At 33.0% G+C, this 25,799-nt stretch overlaps 2 protein-coding genes and 1 long non-coding RNA gene across 3 annotated transcripts; 2 read left to right on the forward strand and 1 right to left on the reverse strand.

The window, feature by feature from the left end:
- Window positions 1–392: 392 nt before the first annotated feature.
- Window positions 393–1,508, reverse strand: LOC145056588 (uncharacterized). The gene is made up of 2 exons (XM_079004280.1): window positions 1,165–1,508; window positions 393–1,077 (listed from the first exon to the last, which is right to left on the reverse strand). The coding sequence occupies exons 1-2, from the start codon at window positions 1,506–1,508 to the stop codon at window positions 447–449; spliced, it is 975 nt and encodes a 324-aa protein (XP_078860406.1). The 3' UTR covers window positions 393–446.
- Window positions 1,509–5,739: 4,231 nt separating this feature from the next.
- On the forward strand, window positions 5,740–9,786 carry GALK (Mevalonate/galactokinase family protein). Its single transcript, XM_079005638.1, has 13 exons — window positions 5,740–6,053; window positions 6,840–7,024; window positions 7,104–7,150; window positions 7,232–7,326; window positions 7,420–7,502; window positions 7,640–7,708; window positions 7,975–8,160; window positions 8,282–8,416; window positions 8,626–8,760; window positions 8,878–8,948; window positions 9,056–9,133; window positions 9,261–9,402; window positions 9,532–9,786. The coding sequence occupies exons 1-13, from the start codon at window positions 5,891–5,893 to the stop codon at window positions 9,640–9,642; spliced, it is 1,500 nt and encodes a 499-aa protein (XP_078861764.1). The 5' UTR covers window positions 5,740–5,890; the 3' UTR covers window positions 9,643–9,786.
- Window positions 9,787–10,458: 672 nt separating this feature from the next.
- LOC145059397 (uncharacterized) lies at window positions 10,459–11,789 on the forward strand. The gene is made up of 3 exons (XR_013686759.1): window positions 10,459–10,679; window positions 10,756–10,839; window positions 11,582–11,789. It is a non-coding gene; the product is annotated as an uncharacterized LOC145059397 (long non-coding RNA).
- Window positions 11,790–25,799: the final 14,010 nt, after the last annotated feature.

Below are 25,799 nucleotides of genomic sequence, written 5' to 3' on the forward strand. Positions count from 1 at the left end.
TTTTAAAAAATGTGTTCCCGAGTTCGAAGGAAAAGAAAAGAAAAGAAAGCTAAATAACAACATTACAATTTTATCCTTATTTTTTTAGCAACATTATTACATACATAGTTGAAATTGAAAAAAAAATGTTGATTTGCATGGTAACGTCATATTTGTTGTCTAAACATTCGTTTACACACATACATATATATTTTGTCAAATACCACCTACATATAATATTAAATTAAGTTATCAATGAGTAGCAAAACATAAATAATAGTAAAATAAAAAAAGTTGTGGATATCTTTTACTAGCATTTGTCTGATTGAAAAGAAACCAAACTATAAAAATCATCCAAAACAATGCAATTTAATCCAGCTACGATTCGAAAAACCATAATTCAATTCGTGAAACCAAAAAAAAGTTGAACAAAGAACCAAGAAATAAACACCTATTCTCCTAATTCATCATTTACCTGCGCCCATAATTGTTTTTAGTATATCCTTCCTTATGTTCATTGGATAAGTAAACAACGTCCTCGCATCTGCTTGGTTACGAGCCAAATACATAAGAGCATCTGGTATTTCATGGGCTTCCAAACCCATCGGCTGCAATTCTTGATAAATTTCATCACCTGTTAACTCATGATGGTAAGCTCTTTCAAAGATTTTGTTACCTTCCCTCATAGCATTAGCCACATCACCAACAACATTCATAATCTTTGTTTCAAATGTTTCAGGTTCAGGTTGAGGCCGAGGTTCAACTTCCTTTTCTACTTCGTCTACGAGTTTTCTTTTTTTAGTTTTACATTTTTCCGCACTTGAATTTTGTTCAGGTGTAGGAGACACCACTTGAATGTCATCTTCATCATCATCCACACGTTGGTTCTCCAGTCTAACATCATTACTTGCTAATAAAGAATCAACCTCTGAAATACTTTCTATTTTGATGTCTGTAGTGTTGTTAAACCTAGCATTTCTCTCCTTTGCAGTTTGAGCATTTTCTCCTGAAGCTCTATCTCTTGCAAATAATACCAACATTTGTTCAAAGTGGGCCACCTTTTTTGTCTTCAGTGCAACTGCATCAGGCTTTGACTGTTTAAAAACCCCAAAATACATTAAAATTATTAATAATAACATAATATAAAAATAAACTAAATACAACCTTAAATGAAAACTACCCTTAATTAAGTTATCCCAAACCTCCTCATCTGCTTCAATTAGTTGGGTATCAGCATTCCAACCGAACCCACTCAAGGAAATCCCATTGAACATGTCATACCATTGTGAAAAAGTAGATTTCAAAGTTTTCAAACGATTTTTTAGATGACTTTTAGTTAAATTCATTGTAAGTTTCTTATTGAGCTCCTCAACCATATTCGCATACGCTTGTGAAGTAAAATTTCCATAAGGCCTATTTCCTTTTTCTTGTTGTTGTACCATTTCATCAACAAATGCAGCATCCATATGTTCTGTCCAGTTCAAGAGTGACTTCTTACCGGTATTTACAGTAGGTTCTTGCTTGTTCATTATCGGGTTCTACATAACATAAAAAGAAACATACATTATTATAAAAAGAACATAGTTATAAAGTGTACAAGTTATAAAAAATAACATAATTTTTTTTTAATAACACAAATAAATTCACAAAACAATGTTCAATAAAAATTCAAATTGCAAATGAAGTAATATAACGAAATACTCTTAAACTATGTTGACATATTTATTTCATTGTTTGGATTCAATAAGTAATTAGTCCACATTTGATTTGCAATTGAGTTCCTAAGTTGCTATGCCATGCTGTTACCCTCACGCGCACCACTTGAATTATGTCTCACTTCCTCTGTTGGTGCACTTAACACCTCCTGTAATACCTCATCTTCAAGATCTTCGTCACGATCTTCAACTATCAAAAAGTTATGCAAAATACAACACGCCAAAAAAATGTCTGATTGTGTTTCACAAGAATAAAAAGGTTCTTGTGTACTTCTAATGATAGGGAACCTTCTTTTTAGAACACCAAATGCCCTTTCTATAGCATTACGTAATGAAGCGTGACGAAGATTGAACAACTCTTTAGCATTTTGTGGTGCCCGAGTGGAATATTCTTTTAAATGATACCTAACACCTCTATATGGCGCCATTAATATAGTTGAGTGAGGCAAACCCGCATCAACTAAATAATAGCGACCTATAATTAAATTGTAATTAGTTTTTTAATAATAATTTAAACTAAAAAATAAAAAGTTGGTACTAGAAATTACCATTTGGAATTACTAGTTTATCATCTCTATTAAGCGCATTCTTTAGTATCCTTGAGTCTGATGCAGTACCCTCCCAACCGGTTAAAACATACGTAAACTTTAAATCAAATGAACAAGCAGCTAACACATTTATCGTTGGGTAACCCTTGCGGCCACGATATCTAGGGGCATCTCTATTAGGTACTTTGACACGAACATGTGTACCATCAATTGCTCCTACACAGTTCTTGAAGTAAGGAAAGAATTTCTTTTTCTCTTGAATTTCTTTGGGGACAACATCACCTTGTGGTTGTTGAATATAAAGACTTTCTAATGCTATAACCGAGCGCAAAACTCTATGGAAGCACCTACTCGTTGTGGATTTCGAGCGCCGATACATCCAAGAGACAAATGTATTTCTCAAATCATTACCTACAATGTGCAAAAATCTTGCAACATGCTCTTCAACAGACATTCGTTAAGTAGGTCGAAGACCACCATCACGTCGTAAGATAACACATAGCTTCTTAAAAGCTTGCTCACTCATACAGATAAGCTGACGACATTGACCACCATTTGAAAGGTTATGTAACAACTCTTCCCTTACACGTCGACATTTTAAAAGAGTTTCTCTAGTAGGTAAATTAGGACCATTGTTGATAGTAAGTTTGCGTTGTACCAGAATAGCAATCAACAAGCAAATTAGATGAACAACTTGCATTTGTCTTGATTTCAAAATATGAGCGGGTGAAGGAAGGTCAATATCCATTGAAATCAATGTGACCTATTTTACGTAAAAAATGTGAAGGATTATTAAGAGGCAATGGAAAATTTAAGAAGGGCTTATGTGGGTCATCTAACCCACCTTAATTTTTAAAATTAAAAGCTTGCTCACTTAGGAACCACCTTTGAAAAATTTGAGGAATCACCTTAGCTTTCTGAAAAGTTAAAGTAAATAAAAATTTACTCATAGTTCCTTGGGTAGGCATGAATTTTTGACTTGGGTTGTATCCGGTTTATATGAGTGTTGTTTATTTTAATCAAATATTTTGCAATACTTCTATATAAACTTTGATAAGTTGTTTATAGTTTCAATTTTGTCATCGTTTTGGCCAACAAAAAGCTTTATTATTTTCATTTGTAAACGTGTAATCGATCCACCTATTCATAACATTCTGTAAAAATCAATAGAAAATTTTGTGTTTATTTTTTTGCAGCAAAAACAGCCATACATCCAAAATAAAAGCAAGGGCAAAATATTCCAACAGGAGATACTTTGAGAATTGCATTAAGTAATAGTTAATGCACGTATTTGCTATTGAAAGGAACAATCACAAAATGTTGTTGACATGTTCTACATCCCTTGGTCGTCAGAATGAGTGTGTATGAGGAATGGATCAATGGATCTTGAAGAAGAAACAAATCCAGAAAATAAAAAGTTGTAAACATATATTGAACCAGAGGAAACTTGTAATGATGTTCTAAACATATTATCACAAGAGGAAACATGTAATGTAATTCTAAACATATTATTACAAGTAACCTAATGAATCAATTCAACTTTAATAACAAAAATGAGAAGAAACAAATTATAAGAACATATTATCACAGGTAATGTGATCTGAAACATATAAGAACAATAATGAAGAATAAACAAATTATATGAACCAGAAAAAAAAAAAAGTTGTAACATAACTGTAACCTGATGAACAAGATCTAACAACAAAAAAATTCAAGGGAGAAGAGAATGTAACCTGATGGAAGATTGAAGCCTGCAGTAGGGACGTCCAAAGAGAAGATGAAGGACGATTTTTTTTCTCTATGTGTGTTGTGTTCATATACGTGATTATATAGATAGGTTTAAAAACCGTGTGTTGTTATCTTTATCCTTGATTCTCTTCTCTCCAAATCTCTCCAATTTGGGAGGAAGATTAGGAGGGAAGATTATCCTCTGATTTCCTTTCTTTTCTACCCAAATCATCCCAATAAAATAACTTGGGAACACGATCGTACTACTCTTTCTCTCGGATTCCCTCCCTTTCTCTCAATTTTCCTCGTTAAATGACACTCGGGAACGAGGTGTCAAAGAGAATAAGAACCACACATAAATAGTCCCTCATGTTTCATATATATGTCATATCCATCATACTATATAATTTAAGTATAGGGACTGAATTGTCATTACGGCAGATGTTATGGTATAGAATATAACTATACCTAACATGTAATTAACTTTACAAAATAGTCTGAAGGCCACACTAATTGGTTAATTTTCAACATTCAATGCATATGTGTTGTACGTGTTGTAGGATGTCTGGACTAGGAATACCAAGGGAGGCAAGACATTGGTGTGTTGTTGGAGTTAAGCCATAGGACGATGGAGTTTTCTCCAATGTGAAGCAATTACATGTTTTTCATTTCCCTTGGACGATGGAGTTTTCTCCGATATAAAACAAGTACATGTTTCTCATTGACTTGTCATGACATGTAAACTTTGAAATTTTGACTTAATTCTTAATTATGGTTTTGGTTTTTTCTTAATTTTGTTTTTTTCTTAATTATGTCCGTAAGTTTTGCTAATCTCGACCCTTTTTCCATTAAATTTGAATATGTTAGCAATAATCATTTCAAATTGGCAAAAATATATGTGGGAACCTATTGAAATGAACAATCCCTGCTGAATTTTAAAGAATCGAACGATATTACGGTTCTCCGTTTATAACTCTCTAGTGCTATTTGTAGATATTCACGACCCATGTGAGCCCCATATAACAATCATATGTGAGTAAAGTCTATTTCAAAGAAAGTCCAATAACAACTATTAAACAAAAGATAAAAAAATAATAATAAAAGTAAGTTACACAAATGGTCCTTATGGTTTAGGGTAATTTACATGTTTGGTTCTTAAGTTATTCTTTTTAATTTGAAAGGTCCTTACTGTTTGTTTTTGTTATGCGTTTGATCTTTGTCTTACCTTAAAAAACTATTTTCCCTTGATTTTTCAATTTATTTAAATAAACACATCCACATCCTCACCCTCTCACATAAGGACCATTCATGTAATTTACCCAAAAATTAAAAAAAATAAATAAAAATTCATCATGTTGTTCACCACAGAATAACCTCTAGTTTCGAAAAATATCTATTACCTATACCAAAAAATATAATAAGAATATAATGATGATTATAATAACAAATGATAAAAACTTTACAAGTACAGTACAACTTTACCATTCAAAAAACACATTTTCAAAATAGATATTTTTAGTTTAATATATTTATATTTTTAAAATTTTGGTGTCTTTTTAAATTTCAAAACATATGAATTAGTATATATTTATTTGTCATATCAGCAACTAAAATTACTCACTTCTTGAGGAAAATATAAGGCTGAAAATAAATAAAAAAAATTTAAATATGAATAATAATATAAAGTTATATTAACACATTTATCCTTTTGAAGATTTTTCCTTATATAAAGAGTCCTACTTTTTTTTCGGTTCCTAAAGTAGTCAAAATTAATTCTTGATAAATTCAAGGGAATAGAGTCCCACTCGAAAACTAATTAATCCGTATCCATTTATATTATTCACGATTCTTCGGTGATCCTTTTGTCGACTACTTATACAACACAAAGTACACAGAAATTATCAATCAGTGAATCAATCAATGGCAAAACACGAAGATCTACCAGTTCCAATCCACTCCAAACTTGATGAGGTTTACGGTGATGGATCACAGGTCGAAGAAGCTCAACTTCGTTTCTCCATTCTCGATTCCAAATTCGAAGAATTATTCGGTCATCTTCCTGACCTCTATGCTCGCGCTCCAGGTTATTCCTCTTTAAGTTCACCGATTTTTTTTGTATCGATAATTGTATGATTATTCAATTATTGGATTTTTTGTGATTATTTTTGAATTTAATTCGGAAGTACATTGACTAATGACCACTGTTCATCAGTTCCTTAAATTAAGATCGGGAAAAGAAATCCGAACTTTTTTTTGTGATGAAGGTGATCGCCTTTTAGATTAAGTGTTTCTTGATACGCTTTTACTTAATTTTTTCGTGGAAAAGCATAGCAAAGTGCTTAAGCTGTTCCGAATTAATCTGAATCACTTCAGCGATTTCAGGAAAAATTGTTAGCTACATTGAAGTTTGTTACAACTACTTAAATTTTAGAATCTCTGGTGTCATAACATGTGAAACGAGATCCATAACGATTTTGATTTCTTAAAGTGCCTTCCAGTTTGACACAAAAAGTTGATCCATCCTTTTCCTTGAACACGATCTGATTACCTATCGTCATATTTACAAAATTTCATGCCATCAGATTTGGTCCACCAAATCCCTTATTTTCTTGGGACCAAAGTCTATTACAGTTTATAAATATTTCTTGAAGTATCCCTATACTAAACTACAAATGTAGACACATTGCAAATTTTTGTGATCATAATTATCAGTTACACATCTGACAGTGATGATGGCAAAGTTCTAAACTTTAAGATCGTGTTGAGTTCACATCTGTTATCCAGTACAGATGTATGTTCATGTGCTTATGGTGTCTTTATATTCTTTTTCATGACATTGAACTTTTGCAATATTGTTTTTGGAATCAAGGAAGAGTGAATTTGATCGGAGAGCACATTGACTATGAGGGGTACTCGGTGTTGCCCATGGCAATTAGGCAAGACACAATTGTAGCCATTGGAAAAAGAGATGCAGGGGAGTCTGAAAAGCTTCTTAGGATTGCAAATGTTAATGACAAGTACACAATGTGCACCTATCCTGTTGATCCTAACCAGGTAAGTTGTTCTTTCAGGTTGCAAAAACACAGATTTTTGTTTGTAGTTTTGAGATCCAACCTCATATTTCTTTTTGCAGGAGATTGACCTGAAGAATCATCGATGGGGCCATTATTTTGTTTGTGGGTGAGCATTTACCTAATGTGATATACAGTTGTATATACAAATGATACATTTCATTTTATCATAGTTTCATGTGTTGTGCAGATATAAGGGTTTCCATGAATATGCTAAATCAGCAGGGATGGATGTAGGTTCACCAGTTGGACTTGATGTAATGATTGATGGAACAGTTCCTACAGGTAAGAAAAGGCTAATGGTTTCACTTCTGATAAAAATAAATAAATTTCTTTTTGTGTTTTGGCTTCATCTCTTTCTTGTCAAATACAATACAGGATCTGGGCTATCAAGCTCTGCAGCTTTTGTTTGCTCTTCTACTATTGCAATAATGGCTGCTCTCAATGTCAATCTTCCAAAGGTATTCTGATTTCCAAAGCAAGAGTCAGTTGTTATTTGTATTTAAAATCATAGCATGCTTCAGTAACAAATGTTAAACATATAAAGTAAGTTTTGCATTATTTTCAGTAACTTCTTTCTTTGTTTACTCTATTGCAGAAAGAAGTTGCTCAACTTACTTGCGAGTGTGAAAGACACATTGGGACACAATCTGGTGGAATGGATCAGGTATATACATATATATAATATTTCCAATAAATGCAAGAAATAATATCATACTTTCTTTTATTTCTTTATCATAGCATCCTACCTCTATTTCTTCCTATTACAAAAACTGTACTTTAAATAATCTACCCAATTATAGCAACGCCTTCCAAATACAAAGCAATTTTCAAGGCTATAACTATGAAACTGGAATTCTATGATGAACAAATAAGAAATAAGTTGAAAGTAAAATGTTATAATTTTTGTGTTTTTTTTTTTAATTGAACTAGGCAATATCTATTATGGCAAAAACGGGGTTTGCTGAGCTGATAGATTTCAACCCTATTCGTGCAACTGATGTGCAACTGCCAGCTGGCGGAACTTTTGTGATTGCTCATTCATTGGCTGAATCACAGAAAGCAGTAACTGCTGCAACAAACTACAATAATCGGGTTGTTGAATGTCGTTTAGCTTCTGTAAGATTCAAGTAGCTGACTAATATTCTATATTTACCTCTTTTACATTCATATTTTGCTTTCCACCTATTTTCCTAGTATTCATTCTATTTTTGGAAACTCTTTTTTTTTTTTTTTTCAGATTGTACTTGGCATAAAACTCGGAATGGAACCTGAAGAGGCAATATCAAAAGTGAAAACTCTTTCCGATGTAGAAGGTTTATGTGTATCCTTTGCTGGGACCCATGGATCTTCCGACCCTACCCTTGCTGTTAAGGTATTCATCCGAGTCCGACTACCTATAAAAATGATGACATGGCACGAGTGTTGCCACGTCATCATCTAACACCTATAATATATATTTCTATTCCACATTTTGCTTTAAACGGTAAAAAAAAAACATATAAGTTGGTTGCTAATTTTGGTTAAAAATAAAGTATGTTGTTGCTGTTTTTTACAATTTACCTTTTGTTTGTACTATGACAGGAATATCTGAAAGAGGAGCCTTATACAGCTGAAGAAATTGAGAAAATCACTGGTAAAACCTTGGATTCCATATTTCTTGACTCGGCTTCTTCACTGGATGTGATCAAAGCTGCCAAGCATTACAAGTTATTCCAGGTAAGCTCACAACCTGCTTTCTCATTTATCCCATCATTTACTTTTTTTTTTTTTTCTTATTGTTTTTATAACTATTTTTTTCTGAATAATTTTTTTTTTTTAAATTTGGGTTATCAGAGAGCCTCACATGTGTACTCGGAAGCGAAACGAGTATATGCTTTCAAGGATGCGGTGTCATCAAATTCTGAGTGAGTCTGATTATTTTCTAGGATTTTACATTTTTTTATAAATAAAGTATGTTTATATATTTTTAAAGACCAGAATATGGAGGGTGATATTGGAATTGTTTTTGCAGTGAAGAGGAGAAGTTGAAGAAGCTTGGTGACCTTATGAATGACAGCCACCATAGTTGCAGTGTTCTATTTGAGTGCAGGTATTATTATTATTATTATAAAAGCTCATGTAAAATGAAATATATTTTATATAAAATTACAATCAAACCTTCTCTCTTTGTTTCAAAAAAAAGAAAAAAAAATAGTAATATTTACGTATTGAAACAGCTGTCCAGAGCTTGAAGAATTGGTGGAAGTGTGCAAAGGTAATGGGGCGCTGGGAGCAAGGCTTACAGGCGCCGGATGGGGCGGATGTGCTGTTGCTTTGGTAAAAGAAAGCATCGTTCCACAGTTCATTCTAAATTTAAAGGTTACTTTTTACACTTTATACTTTATTTAATAAACTTTTTTTTTCCATGTTACTTGGTTTTATCGATTTAAATGGTTGTTTGGTTGGTTGACAAAAAGCAAAAAATTGTTTATATAATTTGGAGTACAGGAGCAATTCTATCAATCTAGAATCGACAACGGGACAATCAAGAAAAGCGATCTTGGTCTGTACGTGTTTGCATCCAAGCCTTCAAGTGGGGCCGCCATTTTCAGATTTTAGTTTCTTCTGCCCTTTAACGCTTTCTTTATTTGTGAAATAATTATATGATTTTTGCTTTTTTATTTCATTTATAAATTACAGACAACGATAAGTTATTTTCCCCGTATAGTAATCTTAATTCATGAATTGTTTGATTGTTAGTAATTCTCGCTTTTGTTAACCACTTTTTTATTTTGCCATCTACATATATAGTTTTTACTTCCTAAAACACAATATATAAGAGCATCCATAATGCTAAGCTTATGATTGTGAGACTTGTTGAAAAGAAAAATTAATTGATGAATTAGTTGGGAAATATAAAATGACATAATGATTAAGGATATGTGAAAAAATATTTATTATGATTAATAAATGGTCTATATTGAAGAACTAAAAAAAAATTGAGTTAAAAAGCTATTGAAAAATAGGATATGGTGAGCCAAATATAGCTTAAATGCTTTTTATTATATGGGCTTTTAAGAGTTTTTGTTTGTCACGATAACTCAAAAGGTTGTAGATATTCGGGTTAAGAATTTTTTTGTTTTTTGTGGTATTCAAAAAATTTTGGATAGAATCCAAAAAAAATTCACTTATAAAAATCAAAATTTTTCTGTTTTTTTTTTAAAAAAACTTAAAATGACAGTTATACTTTTATATATATATATATATATATATATATATATATATATATATATATATATATATATATATATATATATATATATATATAGAGAGAGAGAGAGAGAGAGAGATAGGTTCAAATTTTTTTAGCAAATATTGTGTGCCTAAATGCTCCAATCAGAATTTAGGAAAAAAAAATCATTAATTAAATAATAAAGGGTAACTTAGTCATTTTACCTTTATAAACCAAAAATAAATGTTGTATATTTGGAAAATCATTAAATGAGTATCACAGGTCATTTTATATATACTTTTATCCGTTTATGTCTCTTATTCTCTCGTTGTGTGATTGAACTAGGGTTTTCTGGTTATTTTGAATTCGTGGCGAAGAAAGAGACGATGGAGAAGAATGCTATGAAATCGGTTGGAAAGCACAAGTAGGTATTCGCATGGCTTGAGCGATTTAAATAGAGAACGGGTACTTAATATATATATTTTTTTCTTTTTTTGCAGCCTCTGGAATACAGATACTCTAGATGCCAGCGATTTCTGGGACAAAATGAACACCATTGAACTTAAGAAAGAAGAAATTCTGCTGTGAGTCATTTAAATTTTTTTTTATAAGCATATCATTTTTTTTTTTTTGAATTTTGAAAGAGGACGAAGTCTTGTTGATCCAGAACAAAAGAGAATCGAACCTGTCCCAGGATAAAACCATCGAAACCTGCCCCAATAATTTGTATTTTCTTTATCTCTTCCATAATGGCATACCATTGCATCTATTTTCTTTAAGCCCCACACCACTGAATTTCTTTTGTAATGAATAAGAAAAGAAACTAAAGAAAAGGACTTACTCTTCCAATCAAATATCCTGTGGGGATAAGCTGTCATTATTGAGAATTTAAAGAAAGTTTCATGATGCATAACAACTGCTCAATAAAATGCTTAATTCAGGTTTCTGGATTTTATATCCAATCTTTTTATATAAGTTCAACTATTTTTTTGGCAAATATAAATGAGTTCTTCATAAAGGTTTTTGTTGTAAGTAAGGTGTTTAACAAAACTCTTGAATCAACTTTGTTTCAATTGTATTATAAATTGTTTTGCAGGACCATGGAAGTATCAAATCTGTTATCTTTATTCATTTGATTGTTAATAAATTGAGAGGATAAAAAGCTATTATTTTTTTTTATTCATGTCTTCTAATTATGGTTTTGGTTAATTATTTATATGTTGATAATAAATTCTGCTAGAATTTTACTGTTTTATTTTGATAAAATTTTAATACTTATATGTTGATAATGTATTCTAATAGAATTTTACTGTTGCATTCTAACAGAATTTGTGATAGAAATGGCTTGAAGAATGGCTTGAAGAACTGATGGGAAAGGTTTGAAGAATGAATTAAAGAATGACCACACTCAGTGTTTAAGAATGTTATTATTTTTTAAGAATCACACTTGTTATTCTTTCACAATATTTTTATTATTCAAAGAATCACAATTATTTATTTAGTATATTATTAGTTCAAGAATCTATTTTGTGTATTCTTTTCAGAATGTATTTAGTAGTTTATGATTGGCAATATGTTATTCTGACAGAATATGTTAGAATGTAGTTATTTTTCAACCTTGGATTCCAGAACTTTGTTATTATTCAATAATATTCTAATAGAATAAAATTCTGAAAGAGTATCATTCTAAATAGAAAAATATTCTGACAGAATAAATCGGTTATTTTTACAAATTATGTTAGAATTAAAATTGAATTACTTAAAAAAAATCATATTTTTAAAATTAGGAGAATTAATTATCCATAAATATCCGAAAATTTCCTTTTATAATTGTAGTTAATTGTCCAAAATACCATTTTGCTAAAATTTGTGTGATTATATGGTACATGTTATCCCATTTTAATATCATACACTCTCAAATCATGTCCATTGATGAATTTCATCCATTGGTCCAGATTTGTGCATTTTGGCACACAATAGTTAGGGAAAACAAAATAACCTAACCATATATATATATATATATATATATATATATATATATATATATATATATATATATATATATATATATATATATATATATATATAACTTTTAAATACTATTTTAATTTAAAAATAAAAAGAAAAAGAAAAGAAAATAACTATCTTCCGACCTCTCTCTCTCTTTTAGGGATGTCAACGAGACCAAACGTGAGCGGAAATAGCTGCCCCCGTCCCCGAAATCAGTTGTTGCCCCCGCCCCCAGATTCCTCGTTTACATAACACCCGGTCCCACCCCCGGTTACCTCCATCGCCCCGGTCCCGCCCCCATTTCCCCGGTTTCCCCGGTTTATAGGCTTAAAATTCGTTTTTTTTTTCTAAAAAATTCATTTGTTTTAGGCTAAAAATATGATTTTTAATAACTTTAAAAGCTTAAAAACTAATCTTTTAGAAACTAAAAAATAAAAAAAATAAAAAAAATCAACATTACGAATCCATCATTACAAAACGACAATTCTAACAATCTTGCAAGTATAAAATACGAAAAATCCAATATTACAAATATAAAATACTTACATGTCCAAAAATATATGATCAATTCACTACATCTTCAATATCCATTAATTGGAAATTGGAAAGTGAAACCTAACCTAAACCCGAAATTAGAAAATCTATTGTGTATATGTATTTTATATTAAATATATATTTTTTTACATAAATGTACAACTGGGGCCCCTACGGGAGTACGGGACAGAAATACCAACTCCCGACCCCAGGCCCGAAAATAAACGGGGTTTAATTTTGTCCCCGCCCCCGTCCTGCTCCCGGTTTTTTTTTTAATTTAGTCTCGTACGGAATCGGGGTCCCGCGGGGGTTTTTGACATTCCTACTCTTTCCGCACTAGGGATGAGTTATAAAACCGAAAAACCGGACTGGAACGGTATAACCAGAAAATGTTTAAACGGTCCGGGTATTGGGTTCCAAATTTAGTCTTATCCGGGTTCCGGGTATTTCGGGTACGGGTCCAACGGGTCCGGGTATTCCAGGTAAAAAAAACCAGAACCGGTTTTTGGAACCGGATATGTAAAAAAACCGGAACCAGGTTTAATGGACCGGAACCGATTTTTATACGTTTTATAAAGTTTTTATATAGGAAATATAAATAAATGTAAAAAAGATTATAAGTTGATGGGTATCATAATCTATATAAGTTTTAAAAAATAAATATACTAGGAATATATTTTTGGTATAGAAATTTATATAAAAAATAGTGTCGGTTAAAGATGAAATGTTATTTATATATTTTTGATCTAAAGAAATTGGATGTAGGATTGGAGATGGTTGTTTATCATAATCTTAATTTGCATATGAGCTCTCATAATAATAATAATAATAATAATAATAATAATAATAATAATAATAACATTGAAGTAATGGAAAACTCGCATATATGAAGCATGACATTCATCTAACAAAATCTCAGCCTATCTCCCATTCCGCTCTTTGGTGAACTTTATTTGTAAGAACCATAATTTATATGTAATTTAATATTAGATAAATGGTTATAAGTTTGGTTTTATATGTTAAACAATGGTTTAATTAAAAATGGTGATTTCGTCATTTGTAGGAGATTTTGAAAAATTGGCTTATGGTGTTTTATTTGAGTGAATTTGACTATATAATAATGTATTTGATCAAAAAGAGTGAAATCCAAAATTTTATTATTTTTAGTATCAACTTGTTTTGTTGGCTTAATGGGTTAAAGTCCTATAAACTTTTAGCCTATTTACAATGGATCTTTTACAAAAGTTTATATATTCATTTTGTTGTTTAATTATTTTAACTATTTTTTTAATTAGAACCTCTAATCATTTTACAATTAACTCATCCCTATGAACGTACAGTATATATTACAATCACATAACTAAAAGCTCATATTTCATAGTAATATTAAACCAACTTTGTTATATCATTTTACTTTTTTTTAAAAAAAAAAAATCAATATCGTCAATAACCTAAATGTAATTTTTTGTTTGTTAATTTTTTTATAGCGGTTGAAAGGTTATGCGATTGAGGTAATTACAAATAATAATAATAATAATAATAATAATAATAATAATAATAATAATAATAATAATAATAATAATAATAATAATAATAATAAATCCGGGTTTTCCTGTTCTAAACTCATTTTACCCGGTTCCATCTTACCAACTTTCCTATTTCAGGGTTTTTCGGTTCTAGACCCACTTTACCCAGAACCGAACCGGAACCGGTTCCTATATACCGGTCCGGTTTCCGGTTCTAAAAAATCTTGTTAAACGTTTCCGGGTCCATCCGGTCCGGGTTTGGACCCACTTTCATCCCTACTCCGCACCATGGTTTTTTCGTTCATTGTTTCCTCTCTTCAACTTCTTTTTTCCCTTCTAAATTCAACCTGACAATCAGGAAAAGAAAAAGGGAAAACTTGAATGGGATTGTTTTTCAATCTCAAAATTGATATCGATTTGAAGTTGTTTAAGAACCAAGATGTGCCCCCTTTCTTCCCCCTTCACGCAGGTCAAACAACAAAGTTTATTCTCCAAGAAAAGTGAAGAACCGATTAATTGGGTCTTCTTGACCTATAATTTGTGTTCATGGTGAAGGTAGGTGAAGATCTGTAATGTTCGTCGGAAAAACCCTAGCATCTGATGCCACCAACCTTAGATCTCTAATGAACTGGGTCTTTTTCCGTCTCTCTCGTCGCCGACGAAACCCTTAGCAAAACCCTAGCCTCTGGCACCACCAACCATCAGCGGCTATGCCGACGAAGGAAGAAGGTTGGCATCAGTGGTGTTTTCATTGTTGCCGTTCTTCAGTTAGGGTTGTTTTCAAATCTCAACGACAACTTCGTTTTTCGGTTAGGGTTTTCGTCTTCGTTCTTCAGTTAGGGATTTCTGCTTCAGATCTGTCCATCAAGCGATTTAAAGCACATGTACACTTTGTTCTTATTAATGAACACACACTCTGGATCTCCAACCTCTTGAGAATCGACAAGCTCCACCGACGACACATCAACAACTTCAAATCCAAGCCGCGACAAGAAAAATGGGCTTCTGTGACTAAACTGTTAAAAACTGATTAATCAGTCTTGGATACCATGTATCTGAGACTGTTGAATCAGTCTCGAATACTATCTAGGACTGACTTCAATGTATGAATAACTTATGACTAATTAGAACTATCCGAAACTGAAATTTAGTCTGTAATATGTTTCCACCAGTTTAGGTATGGAGGGAAATGCATTAGGGACTAAATTCTAGTCTCAAATAGATTAGCGTTGATTTGACTTTAGAAGGAAACTTATTAGGGACTCAATTTTAGTCCCTAATACATTTGTACCAATTTAGATTTAGAGGGAAACACATTAGGGACTAAAATTTAGTCTCGAATAGACTAGCATTACATTTTACTTTAAAGGGAAACTTTTTAGGGACTATATTTTAATCCCTAATAAATTTGGGCGAATTTTGAATTTTAAGGATTTATTAAAGACTAAATTTCAGTCTTTGATAAAATAACTCCAATTTGGATTTTGGAAGAAATATTTTAAAGACTAGATTTCAATCTCTAATAGCCACACATTATTTTACATTCAAATTGACACTTATAATGGACTATAAATTAAAATCTAAGATTGAATGTTTATTCATACATAACGTATATCAAAGATCCATTAACTAGTCAAATATAATATTTGGATGAAAATTATTAAGGACTAAAGTTTAGTCTCATATAGACTACCCAAATTTTGACTTTGGATGAAAATACACTATTGTTTTTATTTATGACCGTCATCTAAAAGCGTCATATTATATTTCACCCTTAACCCTTTTCCCTAGCGTATGACCAAGAGAAATTGAGAATAAACATTACAAAAATATTTATATATCACAATTAATATCAGAAAAGCTATGATAATTCATATATAATAAATAATGTATCCCCTGCATCCCCTCCGCCACCTCACCAGCATTACCCCCTTCATGACCATCACCGCCACCACGTTTGTCGTCATCACCGCCACCTTCATGACCATCAACACCACCGCTACTTCTACTTCCATCTACATCACATCCATCCCTACTACCACTACTTATGCCACCTCCTTCCCCGACACCTCTGCCACAACTACATTCGTTGTCGCTGCAGCCACCGTTATTACTATTACCACATCCTTCTACAATAGCATCACGTCAACCACAATCACCTCTGCCTCTATCACCTCGAAAACAACCACCACCTCCATCCCTCCACTGCTTCCAGCACCATTTGTGCCACCTTTACCCCTTCTTTTACCACAACTAGCAGCAACATCGTTGTCATTATCGCCACCTCCAAGACCATCGTCTCCACCACCACCTATACCATTACTACCGTGCCCGCTACCATTACCTTTGTCACTACCAACACTTTACCATTACTAACTCTGTAACCGTCACTTCTACCACCTCCACCAACTACAATCCATCTGCCACCACTACCATTTTCACTTTCACAAGTGACACTTTTTCCGCGACAACCACCGCCTCACCCATCACAACCACTACCACCACCACCATTACTATATTATGCCACCGCCACATCCTTCCTCTCCACTTCCACCACTACCTCTTCCACTGTCGCCTTCATCCTCTCCACCTCCACTGCTACTTCTCCCACCACCACCTCTACCCTATACATTACCACTAACTCCACGATACCAGCCACCACCACTACCACCTTTGTCACTATTATTGCCACCTTTGTGACCATAATCACCACCTCAATCGTTTTCATTTCCACCACCGTCAATATCCACCTCTGCTATCACCACCTCAACCTACATACCCACCACTCCACAACTACCTCTATAATCGGCGATGACGACACCAGTTCAACTAGTCAATCTGGTCCCAAAAAACTAGATGATATATATATATATATATATATATATATATATATATATATATATATATATATATATGTATGTATATAAACTATTTAATATTTAACATTATTATGAAAATATAGATAAAATCGATTTTATATTTTAGCAAATTTTTGTTTCCCTCCTCCAAACCCGCCATTTCAATCCCTAAAATTTCAAAAGAAAAAACCCTAACTATGAAAACCCTCCTTTAATCGTCAATTTCATTGCCTCACAAACCTTATTGTGTCGTCGTTTATCCCTTTTCTCTCCTTCGTCTGCCCAGATGCTCCATCTCCGCCCTGTTGTGCTTGCTTCGCCGACATAAAGGTACAATAGTTTTAGGACGTCACGTTGTTTCAAACTTCCTTTTATAATTGTATTAACTTTAAAATTTATAACCACAAAATAATTAACAGTTAACATATCGATTCCATTTTCCACCATCTCATTATAAGCATCAATTTCATCATCTAAATTGGTAGGGCATTAGAGATCCTCTGTAAGGTGTTAAAATTTCACATATCGTCGACCTTTTGTTTTAATTATGACATTCTTTGAATGTTTCTATCATGATTTGGTGAATTTTGACCTGTATAATGTTGATTCAGGTATGAGATATTTATTTCAATAGCTTCGTTGATGAATATTGTATGAGAATATGAGATATTTATTTCAATAGAAATCAGGTATGAGTTTGTTTCCATAGATTTTGTGTTTTAAACTTTCTAGAGATTCCACTATACATATGAGTTTTTTGTGTGGTTGTGTAGACTATTCATGTGGTCTTCTCAATGCATATTTTCATGTCTACCAATCTGTACACATAAATGCATTCAGGGACTTATGACATTCAATATTGGGTTAAGGTTCAAACATGCCCTTTAACTTGTATTTACTTTGTTTCCTTCTCATTTTAATTTTTATGGTATACATTGTTCCTTCTTATTTTTAAGTTTTTGGTAGCTGATTACGTTTTTTATTTGTTGGGACTTGGTCTGAGACCAACTATTTTACCTGGTCAAATGGAATGTGACGGGTATGCCCTAGAATTTCTCAAAGCAATATTTTTACTGTTGATGTTGATCCACAATGTAAAGTCACAAAATATTGTTATGTTATTTGAACTTTTAAACTCATTTACAACATAAAAGTTACAGATATAAGTAACCTTGTTTGCTCATCTTTTCAGGTGTGTGATTTGGCTCATTCCTTACACTTGAAAAATATGGTTTGTAATTTCTTGAATGGCCTTGGTTGGAGACCATTATTTGCCATTATAGGTTTATATAAAAGAACTTTTGTAAAAGTATAATTGATGTATGTGTATGTAGGGTGCCAACAGATTTGTTTCAAACAAGATAAAAAAGGAAAGGTATTCGCTTCCTCCTATAGTATCTCTCAGTTTCTTTATTATTTGTTCTTTTCTATTATTTTTTTTTTAAATATCTTGTTTTAAGCAAAGTTTTCCATTGTATAATACTATTTTTTATGGCAGTTAAAGGATGTCAGGAAGAGGCATTATGGGAAAATCAACAAATAAAGAGCATCTTGTTCAAATTTTATCTTATAAGCTTAGTTCACATAAACTCTCTTAGTCAAGTTGACCAACATGTTGAAGTAGGAAAGAACACCTATTTCACAAACATTTAAATATAATACTTTTACTTCACCCCTCATGTTATGTGTAGGATGTTGGCATACATGTTCATTGAGAAGTAACAAACTGATATTGCCATGAAGAAAGAGAAAACAATGAAGTGATGGTTTTCATTTGGATGGTAATACATTCTCTTTCTTTTCTTTTCAATTATAGATAACCTGGCAAGCTGCCTTCTATATATTTAAGTGATTATATTGTGTGATTTTAGGGGCAATGGATTAGTGGATTTGTTGAAGATGAAAATCAATTGTTGAAGTTCATCGATGAGGACCGGAAACAATTATTTAGTTTGATAGTTTTATATTGTAAGTGTTACTAGAATAATATTTAGGCTTATTAGACTTTAAAGACATTTACGTTTCAAATATTGACAATATTGTTGTTAGAAAACCATTTTAAGGAATAACCACATGGTTCATACCGGTTTGTGCCGGTTCTTATTGGTTTGTTTTTAGGCATTTTTATATCATGCATATCTTGATGGTTGAGCGGTTCTTGGTTCAAATAGTTGAACCAAACAGTTTGGTATGTTTTCAAAACCATAGTAATTGATAATAGACTGAATGTCATTGTATTTGAGGTCGATATCCAATCACTGAAAAAGCAGGCTAGGGATCAAACAATGTTGTATTTGACACTGGTATTTAGTCACTTAAAACCAGGTTAGGTACTACATGATATTCTATCTGAAACTAATATTCATTGAAAAAACATATTAAAGACTAAATAAGATAGTATCAAAGATTGATATTTAGTCTCTGAGTGATAGCATGGGGTCTAGAAGGAAAGACATTGGGGACTGAACATGATAGTATCAACAACTAATATTTAGTCTTTGAAAGATACTATCAGGGACCGATATAACGTAAAATAGATATTTCAATGAAACATACTGGAGATTGAATGTTATACTATAAATGACTAATATTTAGTCCTTAAAAGATAGCATCAGGGATTGATATGATATCAAATCGGGGATTTGAAGAAAACAAATTAGAGACTAAATGAGATATTATCAAAGACTGATTTCTTGTCTTTGATAATTTGATGTATTTAGGACTGATTTTCAGTCCCAAATATATAAAAAAAAATCAACTGTCTAAGACTAGGTCTCGGGGACTAGCTAGGACTACCTAAATCAGTCCTTGATTCTCATCAGAGACTGATTATTGACCATCAAATATTGATTATGTCAGTCTCTGATACCCCTTTTTCTTGTAGTGAGCTTCAGTGATTCCGGTGGTGGAGGAGCATTAACCGCCCATCAAACTATCCTAAAAGCATTCGTCGGAGCAACCCATATATGTATGGATTCGTTGAATATGGATTGATGTCGATTTCTGGATTTAATGTATTTTTTGTCCTCGTTCTTGTTGTTGTTCCTACATATTGATCATCTTTTTCTTTTTCTAGATCAAAAGAAATTTGTTTTAAATACATCATCACTATTTTTATATGTATAATTTTGGTTTGAGATGAAGATATGAAATGGATTTCATCCAATTGGCCCTACATATACAGAAATCGATTTAGGTTTAGGGTTCACATCAGAAATCGATTCATATTAAGATTAGGTTTTGGAAATTAAATTTCAAAGGATGTTTGTTAAGAATGAAATATGGAGATACAGGTGTGAGTTCGCTGAAGAAGAAAATGGAGGATGAATGAAGAACTAAGAAGCATGTCCCCTCCCACTTTGCTTTTCCGAGAGAGAGAGAGAGAGAGAGAGACAGATACAGTCTCTGATACCCCTTTTTCTTGTAGTGAGCTTCGGTGATTCCGGTGGTGGAGGAGCATTAACCGCCCATCAAACTATCCTAAAAGCATTCGTCGGAGTAACCCATATATGTATGGATTCGTTGAATATGGATTGATGTCGATTTCTGGATTTAATGTATTTTTTGTCCTCGTTCTTGTTGTTGTTCCTACATATTGATCATCTTTTTCTTTTTCTAGATCAAAAGAAATTTGTTTTAAATACATCATCACTATATTTATATGTATAATTTTGGTTTGAGATGAAGATGTGAAATGGATTTCATCCAACTGGCCCTACATATACAAAAATCGATTTAGGTTTAGGGTTCACATCAGAAATCGATTCATATTAAGATTAGGTTTTGGAAATTAAATTTCAAAGGATGTTTGTTAAGAAGGAAATATGGAGATACAGGTGTGAGTTCGCTGAAGAAGAAGATGGAGGATGAATGAAGAACTAAGAAGCATGTCCCCTCCCACTTTGATTTTCCGAGAGAGAGAGAGAGAGAGAGAGAGAGAGTGAGAGAGAGAGAGAGATACAGTCTCTGATACCCCTTTTCTTGTAGTGAGCTTCGGTGATTCCGGTGGTGGAGGAGCATTAACCGCCCATCAAACTATCCTAAAAGCATTCGTCGGAGCAACCCATATATGTATGGATTCGTTGAATATAGATTGATGTCGATTTCTGGATTTAATGTATTTTTTTGTCCTCGTTCTTGTTGTTGTTCCTACATATTCATCATCTTTTTCTTTTTCTAGATCAAAAGAAATTTGTTTTAAATACATCATCACTATATTTATATGTATAATTTTGGTTTGAGATGAAGATATGAAATGGATTTCATCCAATTAGCCCTACATATACAGAAATCGATTTAGGTTTAGGGTTCACATCAGAAATCAATTCATATTAAGATTTGGTTTTGGAAATTAATTTTCAAAGGATGTTTGTTAAGAAGGAAATATGGAGATACAGGTGTGAGTTCGCTGAAGAAGAAGATGGAGGATGAATGAAGAACTAAGAAGCATGTCCCCTCTTACTTTGCTTTTCCGAGAGAGAGAGAGAGAGAGAGAGAGAGAGAGAGAGAGAGAGAGAAAGAAAGGGAGGGAGAGGTGGGGTTTGGGGATAATCATTTTCTTTTCTTTTTATTTTTAAATTAAAATAGTATTTGAAAAATTAAAAAATAATATAAAAAAGAAAGTAAAAGGGTATAACCATCTTTTCAAGTTTTTTTGGATTAAAACTAAGAAAAACTTTGATTTTAAACCTTTCAAATGAAAACCTTTTGGATTCTATCCAAAAAATTTTGAATAGCATAAGACCAATCTTTTAGTTTTGTTTTTACCACACTTACCCATGGTCCATCCCTAGGTTTTAATTTATATATTTTTATTATTTTTTATATAAATAAATGTATTTATCATTAAATTAAAATAACTAAAGAATATGTATAATTTTATATTATAAAATAAAATAATATATGAATTATAAATTTTTAAATAGTATTTTTTTATAATTTCTAAACGCTAGCAAATTTCTAACTTTTTTATGTCGATTCTCATAACTTTTTAACATAGAATATTTATTATCTAACTATAAAAATTACATACTACTACACAAATGATTTTGAAAAGGCTCAAGTTGAAAAACCTCAAACATTGATCTTATGTTTACAAAGAAGTTTTTTTTTTTTTTTTTTTTTTTTATAATTTGGAGACATTCACAAAAAATAATGGTAAATAATAGCAGTGAAAAGGTAAAAAGAAAATGAAAAAGACACTTGTGATCCATCGGTCCATAGGTTTTAATTTATATATTCTTATGTTTTAAAAAAAAATTAATTCTTAAAAGGCCATTGCAACCGGTGAATGTTTTTCACCCGCTAAAATTATATAAGATTGTCCGGAATGGAAACCAACCTCACGCGTGAGAGTCTACGTGGACAGTCAAGTCATGCGTGAACACCTTTCCGGTGTCTGGTGGATTGGTTGTTGAGTGGCCATGGAGACCGATGAAGACGACGCATGTGATTGGTTAAGCTGGTTTTTGATCGTTTCTTCGCATGTGAGTGACTAAACTTTATGTTTTAAATTATTATTTTTTTAATTTAATATCAAAATAAATAAATAATGTGGAGTGCTAACCATTTCCAATGTTTAGTGGGTTGGTGGTAAAGTTGATGTGGCGCTGAGCTGACAACGCTTTTTCGATGAATTGGTTGTGACTACTTGTAACATCTATAAATTTTACGCCAAATTTAAACTTTTCCAATCACAATTAAAACCCAAATAGTGTTTGTTTACAAATTGTTTTCAAATCATTATTCATCACAGTGTCCCAAAAACATATCGTAAGGATGAGGAGCGGTAGGGTCACGCCTTCGTCTTGCCACGATCTCTTGAAGTACCTGAAACAATAACTGGAAAACTGTAAACCCAAGGGCTTAGTAAGCTACCCCCAAAATACCAATACCACACTGATAATATCATATTAGTAATAATCAATCAATCAATATGCATACTGGGCCATCGGCCCGACTGGATCGCCCTACAGGGCCTACAGTCTAACTGAATCTATATCGAGCCTTCGGCATGACTGGACCGCCACGTGGGCCTACAGTCTCCTTGGACCGCTTCTAGGGTATGTTGGTCTTCAGCACAAAGCAGGACCACCTCAACCCAACCAACAAACAAATAATCATGTGCGTATAACTAACATATACTGGCATGTACAGACATCAAACATATTTATCTTACGGATCATCAATCACAGCGATCTCTCATAACTAGAGCACAGGCCCAACAGGCCACTAACATACCAATCCCTAAGGATCATAAAACATAACATACTGTCTATCCTGATTTCAATCTATCAGATCATAATCGCATACATCATATCATAACCATAACAACTAAAGGTTCGGCCTTGGTGCCTTAGACCATTTTGATACAGTGAGGATAACTCACCTCGCAGATGTTGACTCGGTAGATAAATCCCAACTCTCGGATCACTCGCCAAAGACTTCACCACCTATTACCATAGTACGAGCATACTCATAAATCCTCAACCTCACAAGTACTCCATAAACCAACCAGTCAACCCCAGGTCAAAGTCAAAGTCCTTAGTCAAGGTCAACAGTCCCTGTTGACCTTAACTCGCAGAGTACCATCGGCTACTCGCCAAGTTCTTTGAAGTTCTTTCCCACTCGTCGAGTCACCGGGTGACTCGTCGAGTTCTTACGATTTTCGATCGAACCCTAAGGCCACCCGTCGAGTTTCCTTCTTGCAACGCATCGGCTACACACACATTCATAACTCGGGGAAAACTCATCCGACTCGCCGAGTTGTCCATACAACTCATCGAGTCTAAGGAAATCTTCAACGGACTCGCCGAGTTGTTCATCAACTCGTCGAGTTCAATGGCCATCTTCATATGACTCGCCAAGTCAAGCTTGCGACTCGCCGAGTTCCTTCAGTCCTTAAGCCATACAGACTTATTTAAGCCATGTAATGGCTCCAAATTACAGATCCAAGCTTCTAGGACATGCTTTTCATGTAAAGTTGCAAACTTTACGTGCATGCATGACTAAAAAGGCTCTTAATGCCAAATCTAAGCTCTTAATGGGGTTTCATGCACAAGGAGGGCCTAAACCACGACCAAAACAAAAATTTTATGATTCTAGAACTTGAGAAGGGTCCAGATCTGAAGTTACAACTTTAGATCTAGCCCATAGCTCACTAATATGACTCCCAAAAATCCATAAAACCCTAAAACTCAACCACAAAGAGATCTAGAAGAAAATGGGAGTAAATATTGCAACTTGATACCTCTAAAAGATGCTAGTTGAGGTAAGTTCTGTTTCCCACACCTTCCTTACCTCAACTCCTTTGCTCTTCAAGCTCTTCCCTCCAAGCCAATCTTCTTTCCAAGGTCTAAAACACACCACAAGGAGTACCCCATGAATTAGGGTTTCACTAAGCTCTCAAAGACTGTAAGGAGCCCAAAGGAGGCTGAGGCTTCCTTAAATATGGTGCAAAACCCCGAGATTTAAGGTTTCCTCTTCCAGCTCTTACTCGTCGAGTCCCTCCCTGGACTCGGCGAGTAGGTCACTTAACACGCGATCTCACCCCGCTACTACTCGACGAGTAGGGCAACCCACTCGTCGAGTAGGACTTAAAACCAAAGAACCTTTTATTTAAATCCATACCTGAGAATCGGGGCATTACACTACTCCCTACATCTTAAATAAACAACTATCAGTGTTTTGTTCTTTTATGTAAAAGAAAAGTTGTGACTTTAATAAAAGTGACATCAAAATAAAAATAAAATATTTTATATCCATAAAAGTCCTTATATATCGAGAGTATTAACGGAAAAGCTATGATTTAAGGATTTTTATGAATGTTTTGCAAATAAAAAATATTTTTTTTAGACTAAACTGTAAATTTAGTCTTTATGGTTTGCAAAAAACTATGGATACGGTTCAAAAAGTTTCCAACATGCACCACTGGTCCAAAATCACAAACTTTTCGTGGTTTTGATCCCTCTCAAACTTGATTTTATGTGTATTTTGTCCAACCCCCACTTGAAATTACTAATATACCTTTAAAATAATTTTTATTTTCTATTTTTATTAAATATTAAAACAAAATAAAAATCCATCACACCCCCGTCTCCAACCACACACATAGGCATTATTATCTCTCTATTTCTCGACCGACATTCCATTATGTTCATCTTCTCTAATTTCCGGCAATGCACACACCTACGCAATTAGAACCTCCAAGATGAAGAAGATGGAAACGAAGAAAGGTAATTGCGAGATCGACTTGGGATAGAAGGAGCGTGAGGAAGAATAAGATAGTGAGTGGTAGGCTAATCCCCAACAGCTCCAGGTTTTCCCTTATTCTGTCTCTCTTTCTCCCTAATCACACTGATGTTTGTGTGATTAGGATGAATCAATTGAACAAGATGTACATCGGTTGTTTGTTCATCGTTATCATCCAAACCAAGAGATTTGATTTTCGATTTGTGATTTTTGATTTGTGATTTTCGATTGGTGGATTTTTTATTTTCGATTTCCCTGATAGATTTTTGTTAATATATGCTTGTTCGGGTTTTGAGTCAAGAAACAACAAAATCAACTTCTTTGACTAAATTTTCTCTTAAGTTGTTCGACAAAATGCTTCTGTGA

This window comes from Lactuca serriola, chromosome 6 (genome assembly GCF_051521515.1).
Source record: "Lactuca serriola cultivar US96UC23 chromosome 6, Lser_US96UC23_V15, whole genome shotgun sequence".
NCBI classification, from domain to species: domain Eukaryota; kingdom Viridiplantae; phylum Streptophyta; class Magnoliopsida; order Asterales; family Asteraceae; genus Lactuca; species Lactuca serriola.